Source organism: Balaenoptera physalus, assembly GCF_965194825.1.
Source record: "Balaenoptera physalus genome assembly, chromosome: 9".
Lineage (NCBI taxonomy): Eukaryota > Metazoa > Chordata > Mammalia > Artiodactyla > Balaenopteridae > Balaenoptera > Balaenoptera physalus.
The window spans coordinates 60371865-60390215 of record NC_138888.1 but is presented as its reverse complement, the minus strand read 5'-3'; the positions used below and the strand labels follow the sequence as shown (position 1 = coordinate 60390215).

Below are 18351 nucleotides of genomic sequence, written 5' to 3'. Positions count from 1 at the left end.
GTGCCAGTACCAAACTGTCTTGATTACTGTAGCTTTGTAGTATAGTCTGAAGTCAGGGAGCCTGATTCCTCCAGCTCCATTTTTCGTTCTCAAGATTGCTTTGGCTATTCGGGGTCTTTTTTGTTTCCATACAAATTATGAAATTTTTTGTTCTAGTTCTGTGAAAAATGCCAGTGGTAGTTTGATAGGGATTGCATTGAATCTATAGATTGCTTTGGGTAGTAGAGTCATTTTCACAATGTTGATTCTTCCAATCCAAGAACATGGTATATCTCTCCATCTATTTGTATCATCTTTGATTTCTTTCATCAGTGTCTTATAATTTTCTGCATACAGGTCTTTTGTCTCCTTAGGTAGGTTTATTCCTATGTATTTTATTCTTTTTGCTGCAGTGGTAAATGGGAGTGTTTTCTTAATTTCACTTTCAGATTTTTCATCATTAGTGTATAGGAATGCAAGAGATTTCTGTGCATTAATTTTGTATCCTGCTACTTTACCAAATTCATTGATTAACTCTAGGAGTTTTCTGGTAGCATCTTTAGGATTCTCTATGTATAGTATCATGTCATCTGCAAACAGTGACAGCTTTACTTCTTCTTTTCCGATTTGGATTCCTTTTATTTCTTTGTCTTCTCTGATTGCTGTGGCTAACACCTCCAACACTATATTGAATAATAGTGGTGAGAGTGGGCAACCTTGTCTTGTTCCTGACCTTAGTGGAAATGGTTTCAGTTTTTCACCATTGAGGACAATGTTGGCTGTGGGTTTGTCATATATGGCCTTTATTATGTTGAGGAAAGTTCCCTCTATGCCTACTTTCTGCAGGGCTTTTATCATAAATGGGTGTTGAATTTTGTTGAAAGCTTTCTCTGCATCTATTGAGATGATCATATGGTTTTTCTCCTTCAGTTTGTTAATATGATGTATCACGTTGATTGATTTGCGTATATTGAAGAATCCTTGCATTCCTGGAATAAACCCCACTTGATCATGGTGTATGATCCTTTTAATGTGCTGTTGGATTCTGTTTGCTAGTATTTTGTTGAGGATTTTTGCATCTATGTTCATTAGTGATATTGGCCTGTAGTTTTCTTTCTTTGTGACATCTTTGTCTGGTTTTGGTATCAGGGTGATGGTGGCCTCACAGAATGAGTTGGGCAGTGTTCCTCCCTCTGCAATATTTTGGAAGAGTTTGAGAAGGATAGGTGTTAGCTCTTCTCTAAATGTTTGATAGAATTCGCCTGTGAAGCCATCTGGTCCTGGGCTTTTGTTTGTTGGAAGGTTTTTAATCACAGTTTCAATTTCAGTGCTTGTGATTGGTCTGTTCATATTTTCTATTTCTTCCTGGTTCAGTCTCGGCAGGTTGTGCATTTCTATGAATCTGTCCATTTCTTCCAGGTTGTCCATTTTATTGGCATAGAGTTGCTTGTAGTAATCTCTCATGATCTTTTGTATTTCTGCAGTGTCAGTGGTTACTTCTCCTTTTTCATTTCTAATTCTATTGATTTGAGTCTTCTCCCTTTTTCCCTTAATGAGTCTGGCTAATGGTTTATCAATTTTGTTTATCTTCTCAAAGAACCAGCTTTTAGTTTTATTGATCTTTGCTATCGTTTCCTTCATTTCTTTTTCATTTATTTCTGACCTGATCTTTATGATTTCTTTCCTTCTGCTAGCTTTGGGGTTTTTTTGTTCTTCTTTCTCTAATTGCTTTAGGTGCAAGGTTAGGTTGTTTATTCGAGATGTTTCCTGTTTCTTGAGGTAGGCTTGTATTGCTATAAACTTCCCTCTTAGCACTGCTTTTGCTGCGTCCCATAGGTTTTGGGTCGTCGTATCTCCATTGTCATTTGTTTCTAGGTATTTTTTGATTTCCCCTTTGATTTCTTCAGTGATCACTTCGTTATTAAGTAGTGTATTGTGTAGCCTCCATATGTTTGTATTTTTTACAGATCTTTTCCTGTAATTGATATCTAGTCTCAGAGCATTGTGGTCGGAAAGGATACTTGATACGATTTCAATTTTCTTAAATTTACCAAGGCTTGATTTGTGACCCAAGATATGATCTATCATGGAGAATGTTCCATGAGCACTTGAGAAAAATGTGTATTCTGTTGTTTTTGGGTGGAATGTCCTATAAATATCAATTAAGTACATCTTGTTTAATGTATCATTTAAAGCTTGTGTTTCCTTATTTATTTTCATTTTGGATGATCTGTCCTTTGGTGAAAGTGGGGTGTTAAAGTCCCCTACTATGTTTGTGTTACTGTCGATTTCCCCTTTTATGGCTGTTAGTATTTGCCTTATGTATTGAGGTGCTCCTATGTTGGGTGCATAAAGATTTACAATTGTTATACCTTCTTCTTGGATCGATCCCTTGATCATTATATAATGTCCTTCTTTGTCTCTTGTAATAGTCTTTATTTTAAAGTCTATTTTGTCTGATATGAGAATTGCTACTCCAGCTTTCTTTTGATTTCCATTTTCATGGACTATCTTTTTCCATCCCCTCAGTTTCAGTCTGTATGTGTGCCTAGGTCTGAAGTGGGTCTCTTATAGAGAGCATATATATGGGTTTTGTTTTTGTATCCATTCATCCAGTCTGTGTCTTTTGGTGGGAGCATTTAATCCATTTACATTTAAGGTAATTATCGATATGTATGTTCCTATTCCCATTTTCTTAAATGTTTTGTGTTTGTTATTGTATGTGTTTTCCTTCTCTTGTGTTTCTTCCCTAGAGAAATTCCTTCACATTTGTTGTAAAGCTGGTTTGGTGGTGCTGAACTCTCTCAGCTTTTGCTTGTCTGTAAAGATTTTAATTTCTCCATCAAATCTGAATGAGATCCTTGCTGGGTAGAGTAATCTTGGTTGTAGATTTTTCTCCTTCATGACTTTAAGTATATCCTGCCACTCCCTTCTGGCTTGCAGAGTTTCTGCTGAAAGTTCAGCTGTTAACCTTATGGGGATTCCCTTGTGTGTTATTTGTTGTTTTTCCCTTGCTGCTTTTAATGTGTTTTCTTTATATTTAATTTTTGATAGTTTAATTAATATGTGTCTTGGCATGTTTCTCCTTGGATTTATCCCGTATGGGACTCTCTGTGCTTCCAGGACTTGATTAACTATTTCCTTTCCCATATTAGGGAAGTTGTCAACTATAATCTCTTCAAATATTTTCTCAGTCCCCTTCTTTTTCTCTTCTTCTTCTGGGACCCCTATAATTCGAATGTTGGTGCATTTAATGTTGTCCCAGAGGTCTCTGAGACTGTCCTCAGTTCTTTTCATTCTTTTTTCTTTATTCTGCTCTGCAGTAGTTATTTCCACTATTTTATCTTCCAGGTCACTTATCCGTTCTTCTGCCTCAGTTATTCTGCTATTGATCCCGTCTAGAGTATTTTTAATTTCATTTATTGTGTTATTCATCGTTGCTTGGTTCCTCTTTAGTTCTTCTACCTCCTTGTTAAATGTTTCTTGCATTTTGTCTATTCTATTTCCAAGATTTTGGATCATCTTTACTATCATTACTCTGAATTCTTTTTCAGGTAGACTGCCTATTTCCTCTTCATTTGTTAGGTCTGGTGTGTTTTGACCCTGCTCCTTCATCTGCTTTGTGTTTTTCTGTCTTCTCATTTTGCTTATCTTACTGTGTTTGGGGTTTCCTTTTCACAGGCTGCACGTTCATAGTTCCCGTTGTTTTTGGTATCTGTCCCCAGTGGCTAAGATTGGTTCAGTGGGTTGTGTAGGCTTCCTGGTGGAGGTGACTAGTGCCTGTGTTCTGGTGGATGAGGTTGGATCTTGTCTTTCTGGTGGGCACGTCCACGTCTGGTGGTGTGTTTTGGGGTGTCTGTGGCCTTATTATGATTTTAGGCAGCCTCTCTGCTAATGGATGGGGCTGTGTTCCTGTCTTGCTAGTTGTTTGGCATAGGGTGTCCAGCACTGTAGCTTGCTGGTTGTTGAGTGAAGCTGGGTCTTGATGTTGAGATGGAGATCTCTGAGAGATTTTCGCCATTTGGTATTACATGGAGCTGGGAGGTCTCTTGTGGACCAGTGTCCTGATGTTGGCTCTCCCACCTCAGAGGCACAGCCCTGATGCCTGGCTGGAGCACCAAGAGCCTTTCATCCACATGGCTCAGAATAAAAGGGAGAAAAAATAGAAAGAAAGAAAGAAAGAAAGAGCATAAAATAAATAAAGCTATTATAATAAAAAATAAGAAAAAAATTATTAAGAAAAAATTTATTAAGAAAAAATTTTTTTTTAATTTTAAAAATAAATTTATTATTTTTTTATAGTAAAAAATAAGAAAAAATTATTACATAACAAATTTATTAAGAAAAAAATTATTTTTATTTTCTAAAATATAAAATACGAAAAAACTTATTATGACAAAAAATTTTTTAATTTTTAAAAATAGAAAATAAAGAAAAAATTATTAAGAAAAAAAAATTTTAAGTACAAAAAAAAAAAAAACAAAAAAAACGGACGGACCGAACCCTAGGACAAATGGTGAAAGCAAAGCTATACAGACAAAATCTCACCCAGAAGCATACACATATACACTCACAAAAAAAGGAAAAGGGGAAAAATTAATATATCCTGTTCCCAAAGTCCACCTCCTGAATTTGGGATGATTCGTTGTCTATTCAGGTATTCCACAGATGCAGGTACATCAAGTTGTTTGTGGAGCTTTAATCTGCTGCTTCTGAGGCTGCTGGGAGAGATTTCCCTTTCTCTTCATTGTTCGCACAGCTCCCGGGGTTCAGCTTTGGATTTGGACCGGCCTCTGCGTGTAGGTCGCCTGAGGGCGTCTGTTCTTTGCTCACACAGAACGGGGTTAAAGGAGCAGCTGCTTCGGGGGCTCTGGCTCACTCAGGCAGGAGGGAGGGAGCGGTATGGAGGAGGCGGGGCGAGCCTGCGGCGGCAGAGGCCGGCATGACGTTGCAGCAGCCCGAGGCGCGCCCTGCGCTCTCCCGGGGAAGTTTTCCCCGGATCACGTGACCCTGGCAGTGGCGGGCTGCACCGGCTTCCGGGAGAGACGGTGTGGAGAGTGAGCTGTGCTCGCACACAGGCTTCTTGGTGGCGGCAGCAGCAGCCTTAGCATCTCATGCCTGAGTCTGGGGTCCACGCTGATAGCCGCGGCTCGAGCCTGTCTCTGGAGCTCGTTTAGGCGGCGCTCTGAATCCCCTCTCCTTGCGCACTGGGACACAAAGAGGCAAGAAAAAGTCTCTTGCCTCTTCGGCAGCTGCAGACCTTTTCCCGGACTCTCTCCCGGCCAGCTGTGGTGCGCTAACCCCTTCAGGCTGTGTTCACGCCGCCAACCCCAGTCCTCTCCCTGGGATCCGACTGAAGCCCGAGCCTCAGCTCCCAGCCCCCGCCCGCCCCGGCGGGTGAGCAGACAAGCTTCTCGGGCTGGTGAGTGCTGCTCGGCGCCGAGCCTCTGTGCGGGAACCTCTCCGCTTTGCCCTCTGCACCCCTGTGGCTGCACTCTCCTCTGTGGCTCTGAAGCTTCCCCCCTCTGCCACCCGCAGTCTCCCCCCGCGAAGGGGCTTCCTAGTGTGTGGAAACCTTTCCTCCTTCACGGCTCTCTCCCACTGGTGCAGGTCCCGTCCCTATTCTCTTGTCTCTGTTATTTCTTTTTTCTTTTGCCCTACCCAGGTACCTGGGGAGTTTCTTGCCTTTTGGGAAGTCTGAGGTCTTCTGCCAGCGTTCAGTGGGTGTTCTGTAGGAGTAGTTCCACGTGTAGATGTATTTCTAATGTATCTGTGGGAAGGAAGGTGATCTCTGCGTCTTACTCTTCCGCCATCTTGCCCAGACCCATATTCTATCTAATAAATATGTTGAAGGAATACAACAAGGAACAGAGATTACTTTTGTCTTCTTATGTACTAAAAACAGTATGTACTTACCAAACTGCTTGTGATTTGTACACGTGGCCAGCATTTGAAGAATTTGATTCTGAAAAATTATCCCTGTAAACTTGTTTTTTTAAAATTCCCAACAATAAAAATGTTCTAAACTTAGAATATGATGATAGTTGCACAACTTTATAAATACACGAAAACCAGAGAATTGTATACTTTAAATTGTAACTTTTATGCTATGTCAATTATAGCTCAATAAAACTATTTTTTTTTAAAAAAGGTCAGAAAATGCCAAGCTGATCCACCACCTCCTCCCCTTCAGTGCTGGTCTATTTTAGCTTCCAAGAACTATGCTCTATCAGTTTAGAATATGCTCTCAGAGTATTTTCAACGGATTATTTTTTTGTTCTTACTTTGTTTCTGTTGACCCTGCAGGAGCCATTTGGATGCCCAGCTGCTGTCCATTCTCTACACTTATCCTACCCAGTGGAACACCATTGAGAAAAACATTGCTGCAATACCAGGTAAACTGACTTGGGTCCCATACCCACTAAGACTGAAACTATCTCCTTTTCAAAGGAAACTACAGCTTATGAGATAGACAGATCAATTTCTCGGCCCTTATAATTACACAAAACATGGGATGCTGCCATTGGAACATTTTGATTTTCCCCTTGGAGTTCAGGGTTCCTCCTTGTCTCCTTCTGCTTAGCATCTAAGCTGGCTTATCTGTCTGTAGAAGGCTACAATAGCAGGGACCATGTCTTCAGTGATCACTAAGTCCCGCAGAAAAAATATAATGAAGATATTGACTCTTCACTAAATAAATCTGTGACAGATTGGATTTATTGGTAACTAGATGGAGTCACTATTTTCATCATTTCTTTTTTTCCTTTCCTTCCCCACCTCTTGTTGCCAATAATCTGTGAAAACATAATTGTAATGACTACAGAATATTCTAGAAAGTGAATATATCGTGATTTAGCCAATCGTTTCTTTATTAGCATACAGGTGGTGTAATTCCAACTCTTACACTAACGTACACAATATCTTCTTCAATAACCTCATTTATAAATTTTGTTCTAACTGTTATTATTTTGTACTTAATCTAATGTGAAAATTTTACCATATTTAAGTACGTAAATTATTCTAATCCTCTTTCTGCTGGTTGCCAAAAGGCCTTAGAAAGTTTGGCCAATTACAGTACTATGTCCAGATGTGTTAATAGTTCTCCTCTCCCTTAACCTTTGGCATTTTTGCATTCTTATTTCTTCCAAATAAATTAATTCATTTAAAGTACTTTTCATAGTGTCTCAGAAATAGTGAGGTACTATACATAATGGTATTATTCTAAATTTTGTTACTAACAACTATATATATACTTATCCAGGTACTTGAAAAACTAATGGTATTCTGTTTTATGGATGCTTAAATTGGTCTTTGTTTCATTATCAGTGAGTCGAAAAATGTCCTGTATTTATTGATCCTTCATATTTCTTCCATGGATTTTCTTATTGTGTCTTTTATTTATTTTTAATTGGGGTGTTTCTCTTTTTATCCACATTTTAAGTATTTTTATATGTAGTAATAATATTAACTTGCTGTCATTTTTGTTTTAAATATTTTCAACAATTGCCTTATGAGTTTTTTGACAAAAAAAGTTTGGCATTGTTGATGAAATACATTGGTGTTTTAAAAATAAATATGTCTACCATTGTTTTTATACTTAGAATAGCTTTTCCCAGAGTATAACCTCTGAAAAACTAGGATTTGGGAAAGTTTTGTTAAATAAATAAAATTATATGGCCTAGTAAGTTTGGAGAAAAAGAAGATGTGTAAATTTAAGTGATTTTCTTTCATAATACTGTGCTTTTAGGAAGTTGATATGCATTGAGTTTCCAATGAGGGAATAGAGTGTACAGCATTTATAGAACATGTTTGCCCATGGACCCCTTTGTTCATAGAGCATTCCATGGAGCTAATGCTTCTCAGAACACACTGTAGGGGACACTACGTAGAAACTATTTGCCTGTCCCAAGATCATTTTTTTTTTTTAAAGTTAACCAACTTACTTTTAGTTTTTAAAAGCCTCATTATTTATTTATTTAACTATTTTTTCCATAAGGTCTTTATTTAATATACATACTTCATAGGGTGGGGCTTTAACTATTTTTTTCACCCAGTAATCAGTTCTCCCAATAGCTTTTATTTAAAAACCTGCATCTTTTAATCATTTACTTTATGATGCACTCTCATTTTTGCCATGCGGTAATTCTTATGTATGTATTTAGTCTGTTGAAGTACTATCTGTTCTGTTAATCAGATTGTAATTTCATGAACCAGAACCACAGATTGTTTTAGCATAGCAATATATTTAAACATCTCTTTTACTATATTTGAATGTGATATATTTTTACCCATAATGTTCATAGATATCTTTACCTATTTATTCTTCCAAATAGACTTTAAAATTATTTTATCATGATCCCAAATAACATTTTATTAATATTATAATTAATTTGGAAACAATTTGCATATTTTATAAAATCCAGTGCTCCATTATGGAAATACAGTTTCTGTTCCTTTTGTATTGAAGTTTTTATTTATATTGCTTAGGAAAGTATTTTAATACTTCTCATACAGATTATGTGCATTTCTTAATAAGATATTACTATTATGTGAATGGTACCTTTTCTCATTATGTACTCAAATTGGTTATTGCTGCTATACAGAAAAACTATCAATTTTTGGCATTTAATTTGTATCTAATCACTGTAATGAACTTTAATATTAATTCTCAGAGTTTTGTCAATGATTCCCTTGAGTTTTCTATTTAAATAGTCATATTGTCTGCAAATAATAACAAAAATTTACACTCTCTCATTTCAGTATTATGTATTATTGCCTTGGCATGGAAGTCGATGTAAGCATTGTTATATTTAATTAAATATAATTTTGAATCTTTTTAAAGATAATTTAAAAAATATATTAGTTATCCTTTTATTCCTAATTCTGTGGAATTTATTTTTTTTAATTAGAAATGAGTGTTGAATGCTATTGAAGGAATTTTTACCAACAAATAACAGCAAAAGAAACCCTATGAGATTTTTTCTTATATAAATCTGTCTATCCACACATGTATACATAAGTTAACACGTTTATATATAGTTGAATATGCCATTTATACAACTACATACACACACAAACACATCTACGTCTAATGTTACTGAAAAGACTGGCTTTCCTGTGCTAAATTCTCTCTGGTTGTAAAATAAAGCAGCTTCCTAGATAGAGGCTGTGTCTTAGAGCTTAATGCTGAGTCTGCCACACAATTTTCTTGTGTGGCTTCAGATTTCCAAAATAAATTATCTTCAGATTTTCCTTGGGCCTCAGGATAATGTTCTCTTTACCTTTTTTTTGGTTGTTGTTATTAGACCTTGTGTCATTGTTGGTTTTGTTTTTTCCTCTTTCCTATTCTTAAATCAGAGTCATTCAGTATCAGTGTTCACCCTCAGACAAGGTATAAATTTCCTTTGAAGCTGCTTGTGGTCTAACAGGTGCTAACGGACTCACCTTTTCATAACTGCATAGATCAAAGGGTACTTAACATCTATGATTGTCAGTATACATCGGTGTCTAGTAAAAGTCTATCTGGTTCAGTTCTTCTGAACTGAAATGAAACCATTTTCCAACTCCATCGCTTGAATCTCTGACACCCTAGAGATGGACAGGGAATTCTGTGCTGCACCACTGTAGGAGCTTCTGCCTGTAGACCATTTATGATTCCACACCTGCAGTATGATGTTTTCTAAGATGTAACTTCATGTGTTCAACCCTGCACCATCTGCACAGTTGACTTATTAGAATTGTGTTCTACATATATGGATGTTCTAAGATGTATATGGTGAGGTTGGCTCTGAGACATAAGGACTGGTGTTCAAGGAACAGAGAGAGGCCTCAGGAGCTAAGGGTAACCCCCAGCTGATAGCCAACAAGGAAGCAGTACCTACAACCACTTAGAAACTGAGTTCTGCTAACAACCTGAATGAGGTTGGAAGCAGAGTCTGCCCCAGAGCCTCTAGACAAAAGATACGACCTGCCAACTCCTTGGTTTTGGTCTCGGGACACCCTCAGCTGAGAGCCTGCTCAGCCATACTGTGCTGGGACTTCTGACCTGCCGAAACTGAAAGATCCTTACTTAGTCAGTGCTGAGGAAAGCTGCTAAGTTTGTGGTGTCAGGCCTATATTGCTGTCTGAAGGCTTTCTTTGTCCTACTGTCTCCCTTCATTTTCACAGGCATTACCTCCAATAAATCTCTTGCAATTAAAAAAAAAAACTTGAGGAAATGTGGTGGATGGGCGGATGGTGAGAGTGACTTGATACCTGAAGAAGCAACACTTTCACATCATGAGGATGACTGACCCAGTGTTCTGTTAGATAATGACCTGGAGTGTCTACACTGCTGTGCATGCAGTGAGGAAGAAATGAGGTTTCTTCCTTCTGAGTTTCAGGAAACAGGACACCTTTATTGTAAGGAAGAAGTTGAAGGAGACCATTAGTTATTTTTATTATAATCTTCCATTGCTTTGCTAGTCAGTGGAAACCCCCTCCCAACCATGCTTAACTGGAGCACAAGTACTCCCTCTTCCAGTCTTAACTTTCCAGGTTTCTGTGAGTTTGCATCTTTTCTTCTGTTTTCGTAGGTAATTTATTGGAGAGATTAGAGACAATAAAGAGTGACTTTGTGGGTGCCCATTCAGTAGAAATCTGGGAAGACCATTCAGCATCTTCAAGTGAGGATAATGCTCATAGAAACAAATCAGAGATAGTTTAGTACATTATGTTCTAGAACATTTCAATCCTCTTTTATAAAAGAAGAAAGAAGAGTCAAATAAAATGCCTTTAGTCAGATGCTTGGAAACTTCAACCTTAATTTGTATAATGATCACGTAATGAACTAATTCAGAAAAATTACTATGACGCTACTTAGACCATATAGATTTCTCAAAGTAGCAATGTGAGACAATGAGAAAAGATAACTATACGTGTACCATTAAATATTTTTTCAAAATTATTATTATTTTGATATAGAAGTTTTATTCTAAAGAATAACAAAGGGTTTGTAAAATTGCTGGCATACCAATGATTTATCTGACCACTTTCTGAAATAGTTCCCAAGGGATTTTGTAAATTGCCAATCTGCCATTTAGACACATATGAGTATGGGTTCTCTAGAGAAACAGAATCAATAGGAGAGAGAGACAGACACACTATAAGGAATTGGCTCATGCAATTATGGAAGCTGTGGAATCCAAGATCTGCAGCAGGCAAGCTGGAGACCCAGAGAGCTGGTGGTATAGTTCCAGTCTAAGTCCAAGGCTTGAGAACCAGGAGAGCCAACGGTGGGAGTTCCAGTCTGAGCCCAAGTCGAAAGCCAGGAAAAAAACAGTGAGGCAGAGAGAAAGAATTCTTTCTTACTCAGCCTTTTGTTCTATTCAGCTTCAACAGATTAGATGAGGCTCACCCATACTGGAAGGGACATCTCTTTTCTTTAGTTACTCTACTAATTCAAGTGTGAATCTCATCCAGAAACACTCTCACAGACATACTCAAAATAATGTTTAACCAAATATCTGGGCATCCCATGGTCCAGTCAGTTGACACATAAAATTAACTGTCATAATACTCTATTTTACAACACTATATCTTAGATAAGTATAATAGCTGAAGACAATATGTTAAAAGTCACCTGACAAACTTAAAAAATAATTTGATTCTATACTATCTAATGCCACTATTGTATTTAACAGAATGTCATTTATTTGCTAGAAAGAAAGAATATGGAGTGACATGTAATTTAGTCCCTTTCAAAGTTTGTGGCTACTGTGAATTTCTCTTTTCTATGAGGCCACTTCCTTAAAAGTTCACTGGAACTGTGCTGCTTTCTTGTATTTAGAACCCTTGGGTGTTTACGTGAAAAACTCAACACATACCTGACCTGTTGACATCTCACAAACCTTCCATATAACATTTTCATGATTTGGAAATAAATAGTATAAAGTATTATTCAGGAAAAACTCTCCTTATCTCTCTCTCCATATTTAAAATTTATAAATTAATGATGTGGTATCAAAATGTTCTAAAATGTTTCTTGATAAAGTGTACCACAGAATAGCCTTAACATGCTGTAATTCCATTATTCCCATTTTATAGATAAGGACATGTAGGCTTATAGACATGAAATACCTCCCACAAGGTCAGAGGACTACTTAATTAGTAGAAGAGCCAGAAATGTGCTAGATGAGTAAGCAAATGCAAATAAATTTTATCATATATTTACTCTTTAAAAAGTAGTTATTAATTTAAAAATATACTTAATATATGTAATTTAAATAGATTTAAATAAATTTAAAATAAATGTCATGCATCAGTTAAAAGATTTGAACTACAGATGCTAAAACATAGTTCTTAACTTTACCTCCAAAAATGTGTCTTAATTATGGACAAGGAATATAAAATAAAATTTAAGTTGACATTAGAGCCAAGAGAACATTCAAAGCTGAAGGGAAATTGATCATAGTTTGAAGATAGTGAACTATAGACACTGAAATTGAGTTATCAGATGTACCCACCTTCAAGGAAATAATAAACATTATTTCCTTTACTAGTGAATATAAAACAATTTGTAACCTACTGTATGTTACTATAATAGGAGCATCTAATGATAGTTCCATTTCCTTTTCATATTCTCTTTCATTTCAAAACCTTCCCAGAATACCTAGCAAATATTAATTTATCAATTCATTCAAAATTACTTTCAAATGGGTGAGGATATACAAGATCCCCTCGCCCTATTCACGTTTTAAATAGACTCATCCCACTGAATTGAGACCCGCTAATATGCGCTCCACATTTCACAATGATTTCTAGATTTTAGAAAGGTCTTTAGCTCTATAGAGTTGTCCTTTTTAAAAGTAGGCCAAAAGGATCACATTACTATGTGTATATTGCACATGGAACCTAAGCACAACGTGATCAGAAGCCATTTTTTTTTCTAAGTGAGCATATGGCTATAGCCATTGCAGGATTATCTCTATTTCTGACTCTATCCCTTTGCATTCAAGCTGAATGATACCACTGTTTCATACAGACAGCTCATCTCCAATCACCCTATCTGTGCTAGCTAGAGCCAGCAGTTACCAACTCCCAGTGGTATATATGTGCCCTGAAATTCTTGACAATGTGTTCCACCTAACCCTTCTCACTTCTGATATACAGTACTCATCTTTCTGAGCAAGGTATTTAACTCAGCACAGATGGTTTCATCATCTATTTCTGGTGATGTTCATTTTTGTTTTTATTGCTTAGGTTTACATAGACCATGAAGACAATTTTATTTTATTTTATTTTTAATTTATTTAATTTATTTATTTTTGGCTACATTGGGTCTTCGTTGCTGCACGCAGGCTTTCTCTAGTTGTGGCGAGTGGGGGCTACTCTTCGTTGTGGTGCACAGGCTTCTCATCGTGGTGGCTTCTCATGTTGTGGAGCACGGGCTCTAGGCGTGTGGGCTTCAGTAGTTGTAGTATGCGGGCTCAGTAGTTGTGGCTCGTGGGCTCTAGAGTGCGGGCTCAGTAGTTGTGGTGCACAGACTTTGTTGCTCCGCAGCATGTGGGATCTTCCCGGACCAGGGCTCGAACCCGTGTCCCCTACATTGGCAGGTGGATTCTTAACCTCGGCGCCACCAGGGAAGCCCATGAAGACATTTTTAAAGAACACAGATGTGATATCAGTGGCACATTTATCTCAGCTACACAATAAACTGGACTTAACAATGACTATAAAATTTTCAAAGGTTTGGGGCTAACTGGTATGCTGATGTTACTCTTTGGTAGCTAGTTTTCTCAGTAATATACCCTTAGTCAAGAAGTAGGAAGTATACATGAGGTATCTATAGATTGCATAGTGGAGACTGTTCTGGTACATGATTGACTCAGAATATCTGGACTTCTAAATTTGGTTCATATCTGAAACATTTCCTGTAATATTTTCTTATCTCTGCTGCATCAAATTTGATTATTGATAAAGTCTCAATACACTTATTCTTGAATTTTGTTCTTGGAATTGAAGGTCAGTATATATGCATAGCAAATATCAACAGAAAGTAGAAAGTTACTTCTTTTCAAAATCAAGTACTCTCTGGACTACAGAAATCACTATTGTCTATATGGAATTTGTGTTTCCCTTCCAAGCACTGATCCAATAATACTCAACTTATAAATTTTAAAAGAATCATTGCAAGCTTAATTTTATAAGTGAAAGCAGGAAAGTATTATTTAATTTCTTTGGTTAAGTAACTCTACCTGAACATTACATTTAAAAACAATGCAACGACTGTTCTTAGAGCAATATCTCATACTTGATTGATGCTGAAGCATTTACAATTTGAGTATATTGGATGTAGAATTGAAAACTTCTTTTATAATGAAACAAATCTTGGTGAGATTGTTTCTTACCTCTCTCAGTGCTCATCTTGGTTCAGCTGAGCTCCTCCAGATTCAGAGTAAGATGGGCCCAGTGCTCTTGCTAAAGTAGAATCACTAATTTTTCAAAGTTGACAGTACTACTTAAGAAACATAATATTAAATCAGCAACAGAGTACAGTACTTGTAATTATAAAGTAATAGCATGTTCTTGGGGAAGCTAATTGCTTATAACACATCAAAATCAAGTTAAAAAAAAGAAAAAGAAAAGAAAAGAATCTAATTGATGGAGTATGGCCTGAGGGGCATTCCCTGGAATTCAGAGGAAATTGCCTGGATTGATTATAAATGCAAAGTTTCATTAAAAACATAGACCTCTGGAGAACATCTTTCCAAAAGGCAGGCAGAAGCTACCTCATTTTAGACTCATTCTTTCAACTATCCTTTACTGAGTGTCCACTCTGTACATGAAGAGATTTCAAACAATCCAGCCTAACAATGTCTTCTTATTACTCCCATCTCCAATAAAAATTTTGAAACTCTGTCTTCACATACGATAAAGAATGGTTTAATGTTTCCATTTTGAGCTGTTTGTTGGTAGGCATTGTTATATATTTTGAAATGAAATGGTAATTGGAGTGAGTTTTGTCTATTCATTTTAAGTGTACATTTACTGTAATGTAGACTTCAAGGTTTAAATTTCAAAAAATTTTAACTTCATGTCTGACAAATTATTCATGTTAATTCCAGTTCTCCTCAATGCCTTGAGGACCCACAGACTAGATAGATTCCTGATAACTCTAAGGAATTATAGACAATTTAGAAAGGAATTAAATAAAAGTACTAAATAAAATGACAATACTATGTTCTTATAAAAGCAGTATAGTTCATATCTAAGAGTGTGGGTTCTAGAGCAGGTCTTCCCGAGATCAAATCCTATGAAATGTGTGATTTGGGGCACGCTAACTAACTCTCTATGCCTCAGTTTCTTTGTCTGTAAAGTGGGGTTTATAATAGTGCCTCACTCATTGAGTTGTTTTAGGTTGAATGAGTTAATGCATACAAAGCACTTAGAACAATAACTGGCACATAAAATAATAAGTGCAAATTATTAAGGGCATACCTTGGATGTACTGTGTGAACGTCAATTCAAAAACCTTCAACAAAATATTAGCAAACCAAATTCAACATTGCATAAAGGGACCACACACCATGGTCAAATGGGATATATTCCAAAGAGGCAAGGATGGTTCAATATCCACAACCTAGTCAATGTTTTATACCACATAACAAAATGAATAATAAAAGTCATAGTCATTTCAATAGATGCTGAAAAAGCTTTTGACAAAATTCAACACTAATTTATGATAAAAACTCTCAACAAAGTGGATATAGTGGACACATACCCCAAGATAATAAAGGCCATGTATGACAAGCATACAGCTAACATCATACTCAATAGTAAAAACGTGAAAACACTTTCTCTAATATTGGGAATAAAATAAGGATGTCAACTCTAGCCACTTTTATTCAACATAATATTGCAACTTCTAGCCACAGCAATCAGATAAGAAAAAGCATCCAAATTGGAAAGGCAGAAGTAAAACTGTCACTCTTTGCAGATGGCATGATACTATACATAGAAAATCCTAAACATGACACCAAAAAGCTACTAGAACTCATTGATGAATTTGGTAAAGTAGGAGGATACAAAATTAATATACAGAAATCTGCTTGTTTCTATACACTAACCACAAACTATCAGAAAAGAAATTAAGAAAACAATTCCATTTACAATTGCATCAAAAAGAATCAAATACCTAGGAATAAATCTAGTTAAGGAAGTAAAAGGCCTCTACTTGGAAAACTATAGACACTGATGAAAAAAATTGAAGACAACACAAACAAATGGAAAGACATACCTTGTTCATGGATTGGAAGAATTAATATTTAAAGTGATCTTACTACCCAAGGAAATCTACAGATTCAAATGTGATACCTATCAAAATATCAATGGCATTTTTCACAGAACTGGAACAGATAATTCTAAAATTTCAGTGGAACCACAAAAGACCCTGAATAACCAAAACAATCTTGAGAAAGAAGCACAAAGCTAGAGATTTCATGCTCCTTGATCTCAAACTATACTACAAAACTAAAGTAATCAAAATAGTATTGTATGGCACAAAAACAGACACACAGATCAATAGAACAAAATAGCACAGAAATGAATCCACACTTATATGGGCAATTAATCTATGACAAAGGAGGCAAGAATGTACAATGGGGAAAAGACAACCTCTTCAATAAATGGTGTTGGGAAAACCAGACAGCTACATGCAAAAGAATCACACTAGACTACTTTCTCACACCATGCACAAAAATAAATTCAAAATAGATTAAAGATATTAAAATTAAATTAAATAGATTAAAAATAGTATCTCAAACTATAAAACTTCTAGAAGAAAATATAGGCAGTATGCTCTTTGACATTGATCTTAGTAATATTTTTTTGGTTATGTCTCCTCTGGCAAAGGGAGCAAAAGCAAAAATAAACAAATGGGACTACATCACACTAGAAAGCTTTCACACAGTGAAAGAAACTATCAACAAAACAAAAAGGCTGTCTACTGAATGGGAGAAAATATTTTCAAATGATATATGCATAAGTGATTAATATCCAAAATATACAAAGAAGTCACACAACTCAACATCAAAACAACAAACAACCCAATTAAAAAATGGACTGAGGATCTGAATAGATATTTTCATTAAAAAAGACATATAGATGGCCAACAGACACATTAAAAGATGCTCAACATCACTGATCATCAGGGAAATGGCAATCAAAACCACAATGAGAGATCACCTCACACCTGACAGAATGGCTATTATCAACAATGCAGCAAATAACAAGTGCTGTTGAGGATGTGGACCAAAGAAAACAATTGTGCTCTGTTGATGGGAATGTAAATTGGTACAGTCTCAGTGGAAAAGAGTATGGAGATCCCTCCAAAAATTAAAACTACCATATGATTCAGCAATTCCACTTGTGAGTATTTATTCCAAAGAAAACAAAATCACTTATTCAAAAAGATATATGCACCCCTATGTTCCTTGCAGCATTATTTATAATAGCCAAGGTATGGAAGCAACCTAAGTGCCCATTAATAGGTAAATGGATAAAGAAAATGTAGTTTACATATATACAATAGAATATTAGTCATAAAAAATTAATGAAATCTTGCCATTTGCAACAACATGAATGGAACTTGAGGGCATTATGCTAAGTGGAATAAGTCAAACAGTAAAAGACAAATACGGTATGATTTCACTTATATGTGGAATCTAAAAAACAAAATAAATGAACAAACATAACAAAACAGAAACGGAGTCATAGATACAGACAACAAACAGGTGGTTGCCAGAGGGGAAGAAGGTGAGTAGAGGAGAGAAATAGATACGGGAAATGAAGAGGTATAAACTATCAGTTGCAAAATAAATGAGTAACGAGTATGAAATGTACAGTGTGGGGAATATAGTCAATAATCATGTACTATTTTTGTATAGTGATAGATGGTAACTAAAACTAAACTTACTGTGGTGATCATTTTAAAATGTACAGAAATACTGAATCACTATGTTGTGTAACAGGAGTTAACATACTGTTGTAGGTCAATTATACTTCAAAAACAAGCAAATGAACAAACATACTCATAGAAAAAGAGATCAGATTTGTGGTTACCAGAGAGGGGGGAGGGGAAATTGGATGAAGGTAGTCAAAAGGTACAAACTTCCAGTTATGAGATAAATAAGTACTAGGGATGCAATGCACAATGTGATTAATATAATTAACAGTGCTGTATGTTCTATAGGAAAGTTATTAAGAGAGTAAATCCTAAGACTTCTTATCACAAGAAAAAACTTTTTTTCTATTTCTTTAATTTTATACCTATATGAGATGATAAAGGTTCACTAAACTTATTGTGGTAATCATTTCATGATGTATGTAAGTGAA

The 18351-nt window shown here is 36.1% G+C and overlaps 1 protein-coding gene across 6 annotated transcripts in view; it reads left to right on the top strand.

The window, feature by feature from the left end:
- The window catches only part of LOC309667153 (uncharacterized protein), a 727466-nt gene that overhangs the window by 509274 nt on the left and 199841 nt on the right, over window positions 1-18351 (top strand). For 5 of the 6 annotated variants that reach the window (XR_014267557.1, XR_014267558.1, XR_014267559.1 and 2 more), the window contains one exon: window positions 6286-6374. Coding sequence is in view for 1 of the 6 variants with exons in the window: in XM_082475482.1 (XP_082331608.1) it covers window positions 6286-6374 (89 nt within the window). In the remaining 5 variants the exon portion in view is untranslated. Of the gene's footprint in view, window positions 1-5226; window positions 6375-18351 lie in introns of those variants that run through there. The other variant, XR_014267561.1, reaches the window with a different exon arrangement.